Source organism: Dermacentor andersoni, chromosome 6 (genome assembly GCF_023375885.2).
Source record: "Dermacentor andersoni chromosome 6, qqDerAnde1_hic_scaffold, whole genome shotgun sequence".
Lineage (NCBI taxonomy): Eukaryota > Metazoa > Arthropoda > Arachnida > Ixodida > Ixodidae > Dermacentor > Dermacentor andersoni.
In genome coordinates, this window is record NC_092819.1 from 41,199,593 (window position 1) to 41,213,565 (window position 13,973).

Below are 13,973 nucleotides of genomic sequence, written 5' to 3' on the forward strand. Positions count from 1 at the left end.
TCGTGAGTATTCAGCCAGTATTTTTCTTTACTCTTATTCTTTAGTGTTGTGAGTGAGGCGGTAAATGTCATACCTGCAAAAAGAATTCTTGGAACTGTCCGTGAGCCATGTGTTGCCCATGAGCTTGGACATTTTCTTATTTTTATTTCTTCCCGTTGGCCTGAAAATTATTACAATCAACAAGTTGCAAATAGCAGTAATAGCCTGCTGCCTTCACTGCTGATAATGTATCCTGAAGCTTCAAAAAGGTTGTGACGCTGGTCATAGAGTTCCATACAAAAATAACTTGAGGGAGGTCTGGCACTACAATAATTCAGCCAACATGATAATGATGGCTAGTACTTGGATTTGTCCAACCCTTGTGCTTGTGACTTCATTCTTGTGACATTATGCAAATTTTTCATTCATACTGCAACATATTGCTGAATAGCATCAATTCGCATAGTCGCAATGCCATTTGAAGCTAGAGGGACGATGTTTAGGCAAATCTGTGTGCTCACCGTAACTCACATGTTGGCTGAATTGTCATACTAGCAGCTTCCATAGATATTAGCACCAGAGTTCTCTCTAGTAATATTATTAGGAAACTCTGTGATGTAGATGTCTCTTATAGGTACTTCAGAAATAGCATTAATCTGTGTTCACTAGGGCGAGCAGTGTAGATGATGGGAGAAGAGATATACAATCAGTGCACTGTTGTGCTTATGTGTCAGTTGTGTCCTCTCCTGTTCATATATCTGTTGTCCTGTAATCCACGCTGTTCACAACATTGAACAGAAAGCAACTAGCACAGCTTAGAACTCTCGTGCATTAAAGCACTTCTCCGTTCAGCAGGTTGAACCTCACTGCTGCCACGGCAGAAAGTCAGCAGCAGCTGTGTGAGCTGTGGCTGGCTTTTCTCGTGCCAATTGTCTGTCATTAAACACAAATTTTTCACGCTTGCCAACCTCGGCTCTCTCCTTAGAAGAGCTGCTTTCTGTGCAGTCTCTCTGAACAGTGTTTTCCGCTGCATCCTCACTTCTGCTGCTGTGAATTTGCAGTGCCTGCATTTCAAGAATGCTGCTCAAGCTGTCGCCCCTTCTGCTCCTCACAGGGGTGTCGGACATGCGGCGAGCCTTGGTTACATTTGGCCCAAGCGGAGGCATGCGCTCTGTCGGGCTGCTTTCGCTTGACAAGGACTCGTTGAGAAGGAGATCATTCATGGCATTAAACCTGAGTCTAAGTCGGCTCTGCTGCGAGTCCATTGAAAGTCGGCGAGCTGCCCGTGGTCTCTTGGTGGTGTTCTTGACAAATGTGCCACTGAGGTCAATGTCTCTGAGACGAGACAGCAGCCGTTCCTTTTTTTCTTGGTCCATGCCCTGCAAAGTAATTCAGTCATTTTTTTGTCCATTTTATTTGCAGTAAACAATGCAGGTATTTTGAAAAGCTGCCTGCTGTACTTGCATTTTTTCAGCATCAATTAGGTGTGAAGATTTCTTTATGTTTATATACTGAATGATTAAACCTTGAAGTGATTGATTGCAGTGAAATTGCATGCATATGCTTAGCAACTCTTATGACATGCTTAAATTTTTTAGCATTCTGACACATCAAACAGCAAATCGAACACATCATTTTTATTCCAGTAGCTAACAAAAACTAGCTTAACTCATAGAGTGACAGTTTGTCTAATGATCTTGTGTGTCTTGTCAGTTTATGATTAGTTTGCTCGCTTTGAATATTTATCAAAATAAAGTTTCTTGCTTTATGGAAAAAAATCAGAAAGCCTTTGTGTAAAATTGATAGAATTCCTTGTTATCTAAGTATTCATTGCAGACACAGATACTTGGTATATCTTGCCTGTTACTGGCTGAAACCTTCTACATATGACAGACTATGAAAATCTTTGATTGTTCATTTAGAAAGTCTCTCGAAAACAGTGGTTCTCACTCAGTGGTCATGGTGCAGACATGCTATGCAACTGCAACTGATCTCAAACAGCATGCGCAACATCAAGCTTGTGCCAACAAGTGTATGTTGTGGTGTGTGATATGTGACATGCACCACTTGACATTTGCTGCTTACAGCAGTTATGAGTTAGGAATTGGGCTGAATGTGTTCATCTGCTCACAAGAATGTCGAACGATTCTCACAAAACGAAAATTGTGCATTCTGTGTTGTGTTGTAGCGAATCAAACCGGCTATTGTGCAATTTCAAACCACGCACCCTCTAACTACTACTCCATGTCCACCTTTTTCTGCAATCAACCATTATCAAGAATCAACCAAGCTAAGAGTAGGACTGACTCCGTATGTCTGTCTTTGGCTGAATGAATTTCGTAGGCAGTACAGAACAATGCATTGTAGTTATGTAAGGGCTTCAGAGACGTGCGTGTTGGCCAGGAATGAGTATAAAAGTATGCTTGATGCCAGCGCTCTCTATCACTGCTCTCACCATATGCCACAACGGAAAAAGGAAGGTGCTTGTCATTGGACCAGAGGGTGCAGGGCCACAGCCAGGGCTGTCACGAATTTGCTGTTTACAAGAATTGAGTTAAGGAAGTAAAGAAGTGCTGGAGCCCATGTATTTTTACAGTGTAGCTGTTTAGGGCCCACAAACCCTAAACATCATCATCATCATTATTATCATCATCATCATCATCATCATCGGGCGTAACCAGGCTGATGGTGATGATGATGATGTTTAGGGGAGTTCCATAATGGTTTTCGTGCAGAAGTGAATGCCCGCATGTGACAACATGGTCGATATCAAATGTAAATGCAGCGCAATGTGTGTCAGAGCGCCTAATTGGCTTTAAAATTAAATGATCAGTGATTATAAAATAAATGTTACCTTGCATACTTATATCTCATTCTAATGGACAACAACATTTATGTGCAGCTTCTTTAACAAGTTATCCATAATTTTTGTTTATTACATCACATTATACTGGCTCCACATTGGAGGTCAGCTAGGAGTTTGTACGGCTGCGACAGTGAAAGGCTGATACCATGATGCTGCAATGTAATGTGGGAGCCATCACAAAGAACAGCCAGCCATGATCGCGCTCAAATGCAGTGAGGCTATGAGCCAGTTAACAGATGCCTAGTACTCCCGAAAGGTGTGAAAACTTGCTTATACAGCTTTGCTGCCTTTGGTGTATCAGTTTTCAAGTTAACAACTGTGAAAAGAACTTTTCTAGGTTGCATACGTTGTTCTTTTCTCTTCACTGTTTTTTGGCGTGAATGTGGCTCTTTAGTACCCAGCAGCAGCCACACATGCCATATACCATCATACAATGTTTCTAGCACAGTCCCTACCTTTCCTTCCTCCCTCCTTTCTCTCTCCTGGCACAGCTTTCAGTGCTGCCTTGTTCATTGTACAGTTTCTTAATAGTAGTGCATGAGGAGCTGCTTGGACCCAACCTCGTAAATGTAATCTGTGTGCAGTGTTTGACAAGGGAAACCCATCTAAGCATTCGGGAAGGCATGCAGTCGCATTCCCCTGGAGCAGCTCATTGGCATCTAGTATATCTTATATTTGGGCATAGCTACAATGCAAATGGACACAAAGAAGTTCAATGACAACGCTTTTCAACACATCGGCATTGAGAACGCTTATGTGATATGTGTAATGAGAGTTTGTGGGTGAACAATGCCCAGTTACAGAGTGGTGAGCTACTATAGTTTTTAGCATGTACCATTCACCGACCACCTAGACTCAAGAACCCTAATTATGCACTAGGTAAGAGTGACAGATGTTGCAAATTGGCCTTTGCTTCTGTGCTGTTTGGGAAATATTCGGGACAGGCTTCAAAAGGTGTACTTCAAGTGGGGGGGGCTCAAAACATTCGCAGAAGCTGGAAGGGAGGGAGGGTGGAGGATGGCTGAGGTCCCTTGTTCCCTAGGACCGAGGTGCCACGGCACCCTCTGTGTTACACAATCTCACATGGAAGCAAAAAAGCCAATTAGTGGTTCCATTTGTTTCATGGCTGACATGCGACAGGCATCTAGGAAAGAAGGCAATTAATAGGGTTACTGCATGGATGCTTGTGCTTGGTTTAAGCAGGCAATATTTCTTTGTGCAGCAACCACACAGTTTAAAAACTGAAAGCTTTAACACGAATGAAGGAAAGGACTAGATGACACCAGTGGAAAGTAAAAGATTCTTGTGCTTATGTTGTCTAGTCCTTTGTTTCATCCGTGCGTTTCATGCGCAACTCAAAGTACGAATATGATCACACAGTTGGCAGGGCTGTTGGATCTGTCCTGCATAAGGCTAACAGAAGCTAAAGGTTTGGAAATGAGGGGACTGAGCCCTCTCGTTTCTGAAGACCAGGTGGGCTCAAGCCCCTTCTGCCTCCCCCTCCCCTCTTCCAAAGCCACATAAATACAGATGAATCCGGAAAATTTCGGCTGCTAAGGCTACTGCCTTTATTATAACTTCACAAATCTTGTAATAATTAACATCACAGACCAGTTCATCTTCTATTTAAGCAAAATTTGCATGAGATATAGATTGCTCAATTAAATTATGAATTCATGCTGTTTGTTTTAAGAGTCTTGAATGTAGTGTGCTCTTTATATAACGGCAAAATTTGTGGGGCAAGGCTATGTAAGCTGACATAAAGTGGGACACAGTGTGTATCAACCAAAGCATTGTGTGGCTTTTGCTGGTGGGCGCTGTGCAATCTGCCCTGTAGTATACAATAAAATGAGTAAGACAGTGTTCACTAATGAGATGCCTCTGTTTACATGAAGCGTCTGTTAATTTGGCTCAAATTAGCCATCATTACATATGAAAGGTAGTCAAAAGATGTTGTGAAAGGTACTCAAAACTTCTTCATTATGAGGTCTACTTCAGTATCAGGTTTGCGATTACCTACTTTTCATTTCTGACTTAGTCTCTGTCACAGTTGCCTTTTCATTTTTGCTTATCTTACCATGAAGATAGACTTTGGATCGCTGGAGACTCCATTGTGACTCAGAAAGTCTCTGTGGCTCAACATAATAGACTGAACACTTGCATCCTGAAAAACAGATAACATCAACATTGTGATTGTAAGAAAATTGCAGTTAAAGACAGTGCTCAAGTTTGACCACTTGGTTAGATGTGTTGCATAGCATTCCTAGGCTTTAAGTATGATGAGCAACGTTTTTGTTCCTTATGCCAGACTATTATTATTATTGCCAAAAGTGTCTCCTAATTGCTATGACAGCATTTAGCTTTGCTAGCGCACATATCCTCAAGTAAGTACTAGGTTGCCCACTCCTAAGCAAAACATGTCATCAGTATTCGAACACCCATAGAAGCTTATAATGTAGTTGACATCTGAACAAATTTCTTGAATTACAACCAATAATCATCACAAACTTGCTTTGGGACACCTCTCGGTGGGCACTAGAGAAACTACCACTCCTGGCATACAATAGGTGATCCAAGCTGCACTGCACACTCTACGAAGTGTTGAGCCGCCAATCTAGAATATAGTCTCATCAGAGGTGGTAATAAGCTTCAGCTGTTCTGAGAGGTCTCGTCGTTCTTGCAGGCCATGTCTGAGTCCAAGAACCCACATCTCCACAGTACAGACAAAGTTTGCATGTTGTCTGTGCTCGCTTTCCTTGCCTTCCATTCTCATATGGTTGTGCTGCATCCAGGTACAAAAATGTATGTGTGCCGCTATATCTTTGTTTGTAGCCAAACCACATTGCCAGGCCAAGACCAGGCCATGTATTTAATAGTGATTTCCCTTTATGGATTTCTAACAGCTGCTTGTGCCGTAAGTTGCCGGCATCTGTTTGCAAATAAAAGTTCCATGGACACAAGCTTTTTTTCTGTGATGAGCTGGCAAATAGTCTCAAGTTGTACCTTTGAACCCTTGACAATTATGACTATACGGTTGCCACAGCCACAGATTGTATTTTGAAGAAGCATAAAAAGCACATTACCCCTCCAAAGGGCATAAGAAGTTGCATGCAATCTTTGCATTATATTTAGCTCACTTAAGGTACACTATATTGATATCTGTGAAAGAGGTCGCACACACTGAGCCTGTGTGACTTTTAAAAGGGACAGTAAAAGAAAATATTGAGTCGAGCTCGATTGAAAGATTGGGCTTCTGTAATAACTAATTCGTCATTCGTAGCAAGAACAGGACTTTTGTAATCCAGAAAATAATGGAAATGGAAAATCAGAGTGGTGCCACCTGTTGTGGACTACCGTGCCGCTCTCGTGACGTCAGCACTGGCCGATTCACAGAAAGCGCCATAGAGGGAGTTCACGTGGAGACTTTATCAACTCGTCCGTTTCGGCGAGGGCAGTTCATATTGAGGAGCAGGAGCGAGTCTTTCGCTGCCGATTTGGTACTAAACTGAGCGGCATATTGGTACACACAAAAAAAGACGACGATAGGTTTCGATAGACGAATGTTTTATCGATCTAGTTCGATTTAGTAGTTTTATTTAGTTTCCCTTTAAGTATGTTTAGATGTACCTCGATAGTGCATTGTCTTAGTAAATGCGTATGTGAGTGAGCGCTTCGATAGGTGATTGGCTGTGTCCATCATATTTTGCCACTCACCTTTATTTTTCTTTGAAGCAATTCATTGTCCGCCCTTAACGCCTGCATTTGTTTCTGGAAGCTTTTGTTTTGTGCCTTCTCCTTCACTAGTTCTTTTTTGTACGATAGTTGAACAGCATCCAGTTTGCGCCTTAGCTCCTGAAATGAAAAAAGAAAAGAAAGGAAAAAAATGTTGACTTCATGTTCAGACTTATTAACTAACAGCGGCCACCGAAACTTAATTATTGTACGTACTTTAAAAATTGGAATAAATCGCCAGTCAAGCACTTACTGGTGATAAAATGGCGGCACCGTATCAGCTAGCTGTCTTTTCTTATTTTATGTGTTACTTTACATCGCCAAAATTTAGTGCATGGTACGCTTCTACCCTTTTTTTTTTTTTTCGAGGTCGCGGGATCAAATTCCGGCCACGGCGGCCGCATTTCGATGGGGGCGAAATGCGAAAACACCCATGTACTTAGATATAGGTGCACATTAAAGAACCCCAGGTGGTCGAAATTTCCGGAGTCCTCCACTACGGCGTGCCTCATAATCAGAAAGTGGTTTTGGCACGTAAAACCCCATAATTTTTTACCTCTGTTTTTCGTCTTGTTTCTTTTTAACAAAAAATTTAACTAGCTTTTTTTTTAACTTCGTGTGTGAGACAGCGCTTCACAATTAAGTGTAAAAATGTTTGAAGACGAAGGGCAAATAACGCTTGGGGAAAAGAAAAGAAGCTATCATTGTTATGTTCATTAGATAAAACTAAATTTTGAAATGAACAACTGAACCGGTCACGGGAGCGTAGTGGCTATTGGGTAGTGCTGCTGAAAACGAGGTCGCGGGTTCGATCCCGACTGCGGAGACTGCATTCTGATGGGAGCGGAATGCAAGAACGCTTGTGTACCGTGCATTGGGTTCACGTTGAAGAACCCTAAGTGGTAAGAATTAACCATGAATCCCCCAATGCGGCGTGCCTCAAAATCATATTATGGTTTTGGCACGTAACAACCCAGAATTTAAATGAAAATACCGCATTCTTCAAGTCTTGAAAATCGAATATCTGTCACAGTGATCACAAGGCAGTTTATTTTGTAAACGCTTTTGGCATAATTAGCCTGGTCATTTAATGGGTTTCAAACATGTTATGCAACGCTGTTTCATCGGTGCTACGTCGAGTTATACTTCGGGCGTCGTTAAGTTTCCTCGTTGGTAGCGACAGTAGTGGCAGTTGCAACAGATGGGTTTCCTTTGTCCGTAGAGACCGGTAACCGCGACCCCGATTGTGCCTCCTTAAGGGTATGTTGTTTATCACCATACGTCTGTAAGTCCGCTGTCGCGAAGAAAGACAAGCAAAAAGCGCACTATGCTCTGGTGGCCTTCTGGAAACACACAACGCTGGACAGAATCATGTCGCAGTCGTCTGCTCCGCAAGGCATCAAGTGAACATCTTGTTCCGCAGTATATAAGCCTGACAAAACCGTATAAAATGTCCGCATCTCCTCAACTACACGTCAGTCTAATTCACTTGTACTCACGTGAACTTCTGTGTTCCTTTCCTGGACCTCTTTCTCGAGTTGCTGGATCTTGCTCTGCATATCGGCCTCCTTTTCGACAAGCGTTTGTTTTTCGTCAATATGGTGTTGGAGATCCGCCAGCGCCTGCCTCATTTTTTGCAGCTCGCAGTTTCGCAAGTGCAGCTTCTTCTCGTATTCCCTGTGTGACGAACGTTAAAAAAATGCGTTACTTTTAAAATATATATTGTTATTACCCCAATAGAAACACTTTTTTGTTATAGAAGTATCTTGCAACGAGGTACGCAACCAGTTACATTCTAGCCGAATTCTGCAACAACGTGACCTCACCTCGAGATAACGAAATTTATTTGGCAGTTCGTTTTTGAAGCTTTACCGCAATAGCTGTTCATTTGCAGTGATGCACCCTTTACAGGAAATTTCTTTATTGTAATTTTTTTTTTTTTTTTTTGAACGTGGCAAGAAATGGGACAGTACACAACACAAAAGCAGAATAAATTGTCAAGACAAGCAAAGATAAACCTAAACTCCGCTCTGCTTCCGAACCTTGAACCTTACTTTAACATAGGTGCAACTGCACCGTATGTGTCCACTGATTTGCTAAGCGCTCATGGATGTTCAGTTGATGTATTGCCTTCCTATGGTTATAAGAGGAATAGTGCGAAGGTGTAGCACTCACTTGAGCTTTCCACGGAAAGCGCCTAATTTTTTATACAGCGTGTATTTGGTTATCATTTTACATGACTTTGTTACTAAGTGAAAATAAGTAGCCGTCGTAGCCATACCGCGACAAGGAATCTTATATTTATTTGCATCTCAACAAAAAAATGAAATAAAGAAAGAACCCGATTGTCATTTCCCGTTAATCTGTTATTATATCTAATTTCTACGCTTGCCGCATGCTCTTTAAAAACGCTCACGTCCGCGTTCTGTGCCTCTGTTGAATCTCGTGGTGATTGTAAGCAGCTGTGCATTCAGGCATGCAGCAGTGCTGTTTATTACGTTGCTACTCGTCAACAGGTGAGAAGTACGGTGTCTTATTCTTATCCTCTGGACGATGATGAAAACGGGGGCCGAAAAGCGCCATAGATATGCCGCAAGTGTCCTTTTTTCTGTAATGAAAAGTGAAGACTAGTAATCACGAGTAATATGACCACATTTAAATAGGATGACGCTGTATATGTTCGGTGAGCAACTAAGAAAACGCGATTTTCCAAGCGCGTGATCATTACATTCTACGCCGTGCTGCACGCGGCTTACACGTTTCTGCACGTGGTAAGAAGTGCGTGAGTAGCGCGCCTATCTTAAGATTTACTTTAGAGTAAAAGAGTCTTTCATCATATCATCGTATGGCGCAGGATTGAGCTTGCAAGGCAACGCGCCAGCGTTGTCGCGTTTCGCTCGTCGCTGACCGTGCCCTGTGTACGCACTATAGATGCGTACGCCGTACGGGCACCACAAGCATACCTCACGTACTAAGGCCCGCACACGTAGTTGGCTCGCAGTCGCACGTGAATCTCACTAATCGCGCTGACTGGCTGAGCCTGTTAGTCGATGCATTTGCAGCATTCATACGCCCTCACAAACGTGCGCATCCACTTCTTAATAACATCACATCTCTGAATACGGTCAGTAGCGAGTGCGAAGTGCTTGAGGCCAGCCATTTTGGTGCCTTATTGTCAGCGTCGTCGTTTTGATTCTGACATCGTGTGACGTCTGGCAAGCAGCCTATAGCGCAACATATGCAGCAAGCCGGCGCGAGCCGGTGTCCTGCTTTCGGCGCTTCCTCGACAGGACGAGCTTTTTTTTATTTATCATTAATATCGGTAGTTGTGTTTACACTATGTTAAGCACAACGAGGATCAGCTACAAGTTACAGAATACGCACGATATGCATACTTAAATCCAATGTAGACACCACCGCACTAAGCGGGGCTAAAACTGCATAGGCGCCTTCTGGGCGACTGCTGATTCCTCAGTTTTCCTGTGCAACCTATTGCATTCAGACGGAGATTCAACCAAAGAAGAGAATGAACATAATTGACCGACACAACACCATGAGTTCGTATATGCAGTGACTATCGCAGCGCTTGCCCACATGAGCAATCAAGTATGGCAAATAGGTTGTACAGAGTCAACGAAAAAGCACGCTAGTTGGATGGAGGAAAGTTAATGAAAGGAAACAATTTTCATCCACCTAACTGAAGCACGAAGCTAAAGAGAAAACCCAAATGGGTTTTTCAGAAGAACACTTCGCAGTTCAATAAAACTTTGTTCTGGTCCAGGATACAAACTTAGGACCGACGCCTTACCGGGGTGGTCGCTCTACCACCTGAGCTAACCAGAAGGCAAGCAGATCGCAGAGCGAAGATGAATCAATTGACAACTCAGAGCATTGGAACACTGAATTCATGGCAAGTCAGATCTGTGCTATCTACGGAAGCCCTAAATGTGGAGAAAAGCTTGATTCGTAGCTTCGTGTTATAGTCGGGTGGATGAGGATTTTTTCCCCCTCTTTCATGAACAATCAAGTGAATTGCGCAAGATACGCATGTAAAAAAAAAATGCAGTGTGATAGCACTGCTGCCGTTTTCTTCTCTTTTGCTATACACACTCAACAAGTACCAACGAAAATCTATCAAGTCACAATTCGAATTTGAATTTCGGCGGTCAAACCTGTAAAAAAGCTCAAAATAAAGTTAGGACTCGTAAGACGAGTCGTAAGATGAGCGGTTGTCGACGCGGTCACCTGAGCCTGTCCCTGCCTTCTGCCAGCAGGGCGCGCAGAGCCCGTACTTCCTCGGCATGTGCCCGCGATGCGTCGGGGCCTTCGTGGCGCCTGGCCGACTCGGCCTTGAGCAGCTCTCGTTCTTGACGCGCCTGCACCCGCTTCAGTGCCTTGTTCTCGCGCTCGGACTCCTGCGGCGATGTACAGAACGCTGCTTGGCACCGTTCATAAACAGCGCGCAAAGCGGCAGGCTTGAAGCAGAGTGTGAGGAGGCAAGCTGCGTCTAGCAAATGAAGTTTCAGCAACAACAAATAACTTCTTTAGACACACGAATTTCCCAAAGAAAAAAAACTTGTGCAGGTCCAAAGAGTAGCAGTTTGGGCGACTTGGTATGTCATGATTTTTTTTTATATGCTTGTAGCGCAACTCAAAACGAGTAAAAAGGAAGGTGAAAGGGGTAATGAAAAGGAATGGAGAACACGGTGAGCGCTCACCCTGTTCTCCGTTTCTTTTCATTGCACCTTTCACCTTCCTTTTTGCTCGTTATGAGCTGCGCTACAAGCCTAAAAAAAATGTGCAGGTCCAACGCACATCCCCTCCCTCCCTCCCTCCCTCCCTCCCTCCCTCCCTCCCTCCCTCTCTCTCTCTCTCTCTCTCTCTCTCTCCAACGCACATAATGCCAAGCGATTCTGTCGCGTACACGTGCATGCTCTCGCGCCCACGTGGCGTACGTGCAAACAGTCTCGAAGACCTACTTGGCGTTGGAACGAAAGAAGTATATACGTGAGATTGTGGCCGAATGGCTGTAGAGCCATTCTGTAGAGTGGTTCTGAATTGTGCTTGGGAGACCGGGTACTTTTGCTTATCTCTGCTTGACTGTGAGGATGACGTAAGGGCAGCACATGAGTTTGCCAGGCACTGTTATGCTTCATGCCGTGGCACCCAAGACAATTTCCTTTGTCAAGTGCCTTGAATGAAAAGGTGGAAACAAAGAAAGGTTTGATCCTACTATCGGAAGCGTTTCTGGTGTGTGAGGTATTCGGCAAGACAGCGCAGCAGCCACGGTCAGCAAAGTCCGGGAGGGTTCGCTAACAAAGCAAACAGGATTTTCTCTAGTTTGTTTCGTTCCCTGTAGAGCAGATGCACAAGGATTAGAGCTGAAGCGATAATGGTCGCATTTTGGTGTCCTGTGCACTGTAATGACTTTCGATTGCATGTCACTCTAAACTCGTAAACCGGAGGAAGTACGAATCTTTTTCTTTCTTTTCTTTCTCTTTTTTTGCCGTTTATTACAGCGGAAGGAGTACGAGAGAAACAAACAAAAAGAAACGCAGGTGAACAACTCATGACTTCACTGACGTCTCAAAGCAAAGGGTGTATGAAAGCTAAATGACCCTGCAGTTAACTTCCGTTACCTTAAGCCTTCGTTCGAGGTCCTTGATTTCGTTGTGAAGGTCGTCGATCTTGAAGTCCCGCGATATGGAGAAACGAGAGGTCGTTCTCTGCGTTCGGGCCACGGCGCTGGGTTGCACGCGGTCCTGGCCGAACCTCGACGTCCCTGCGCGAAACGAGCCCTGGTAGTTGTTTCAGGAAACTGTTTGATGCTTTCCGTTGGCATCAGTATTGCCCTTGCGTACACACGCACATCACACCTTTGTCATGAATTGTCCCTACCATAAAATAAATTGTGTAAGAAGAGCATACTAGCTAGAAAACGTCACACTGTGTACCGAAGCCGAAGTTCGGACGCGAAATTTAAAGAAAATGAATCTTCTTCACCTCCGTTCTTTTATTCTAATAATCCAGCACTTACACCACGCATCGCACATTACACAAATCTCAATAGGAACGCACTCAAGTTCCCACGGCGCAGAATACTAATCACTAGCGCTTATATGCAGTTTATTTCTCAACTCCTTAAAGGAATACAACAAATTAAATAACTTGAAGAGCACTTGCAATTTGACCTTCTACAACACAAAAAGAAGTCCACTTTTATTGTGAGAAGATACTGATTATATTAAAGCCAGAAAAGGCGCAAAGCCGCCGTGAAGTTCCCGCTGCAGCTCGCCGTGACGTGACGTCATGAATTTAGAAAGCGTCTACTAGGGCCTAGTTAAATTTTTATCGGTAGAGGTGAACCTAATTGCATTCTGAAAAATCCATACAGTGAACTTATCACGTTTCAAAAACATTTACTGAGCCACACCGATCGAAATGCACAAAAAAGAAAAGAAAAATCTATAACGTTACACTGAGGTACCAAAAGTGGGGTTCCGGCGCGTAATAAAGGAAGAATTGAACTTTAGCCCCTCTGTTTTCTCTTCTAGTAATCAACCCATAACCGCGACATTACCCATAATGTAGTTTTACCACAAATAAACAAAAAGAGAGAGAGAAAGAAAAGATTGAGGACGTTTAAGCTTCGACTTTAAGAGTGAAATGCGATAACATTCAAAGATATCTGACTGCTTCTCATGCTGTCCGGCAACTGCAGCTTATGTAACCGTAATGTTTACCGGGAAACGCTGGCGGCGGACCCTATGCACGAAGGCGAGCTTTCTCGTACAAACACGGCCTCTTGCGTGGACTGATTTGTTATTGTTTCGCACTTTCAATATTTCAGTCTGAGAAGATTTAACGTAAAGAGCATGCGATGTCGTTGTTTTGTTTCACGACATTTGTTTGCGGGCTGTAAATTCTCAAAATCCCGAGGAATAACTTTGTAAAGAATGTAATACAAGGTGTGAGCAACCTTAGTGATAGAATGGTGTGGCAATATAACTCGCCTATATATCGTATATTGTTATAGCAAGGAGTGGCATATACGTATACCTAAATATATACGGGAATTTTCGCTTACGGGGACGCCAGCTCCGGAAGCCGACACTGGATATTTTGCGACAATGTAGGGTACGCCGCTGCTGATCGTTCCGAAAACCAGAAACGAGTGAATTTGTGGCGCCTGGAATGAGTAACATACGCACAGTGCCCAACGAAGCTGCTGAATTCGAGCTCGTGAAGTAGAAATAGTAATCTTCCGTGCTGACATGTCAAAGACGTAAAATAGGGGCTTCAGGACCTAGACCGCTAGGAATAAACCGCAAATATAACCAGATCAGTAAAGATGCAACAGTTTTTTTTAGGCGCGACTCGGGAAAGCTCCAAGCAT

At 43.5% G+C, this 13,973-nt stretch overlaps 2 protein-coding genes across 3 annotated transcripts in view; one reads left to right on the top strand and one right to left on the bottom strand.

Annotated features, from left to right (window-relative positions):
• Positions 1-1,249, top strand: part of LOC126522101 (transcription initiation protein SPT3 homolog) — a 108,600-nt gene extending 107,351 nt beyond the window's left edge. The window contains exon 12 of one of the 2 annotated variants that reach the window (XM_050170885.3): positions 1,094-1,249. The gene's annotated coding sequence lies outside the window, so the exon portion shown is untranslated. Of the gene's footprint in view, positions 1-1,040 lie in introns of both variants that reach the window. The other variant, XM_055066191.2, reaches the window with a different exon arrangement.
• On the bottom strand, positions 843-13,161 carry LOC126521950 (uncharacterized). The gene is made up of 7 exons (XM_072288917.1): positions 13,158-13,161; positions 12,217-12,359; positions 10,823-10,992; positions 8,077-8,254; positions 6,560-6,697; positions 4,923-5,009; positions 843-1,358 (listed from the first exon to the last, which is right to left on the bottom strand). Exons 1-7 carry the CDS (start codon positions 13,159-13,161, stop codon positions 843-845), a joined length of 1,236 nt encoding a protein of 411 aa, XP_072145018.1.
• Positions 13,162-13,973: the final 812 nt, after the last annotated feature.

Coding starts and splice junctions, on each gene's coding strand:
- LOC126521950 (XM_072288917.1), bottom strand. Junction 6,698..8,076: donor AAAGGAACACAGAAGTTCAC/GTGAGTACAAGT, acceptor TTTTCATTTCAG/GAGCTAAGGCGCAAACTGGA. Junction 5,010..6,559: donor TGCTTCAAAGAAAAATAAAG/GTGAGTGGCAAA, acceptor TCTGTTTTTCAG/GATGCAAGTGTTCAGTCTAT.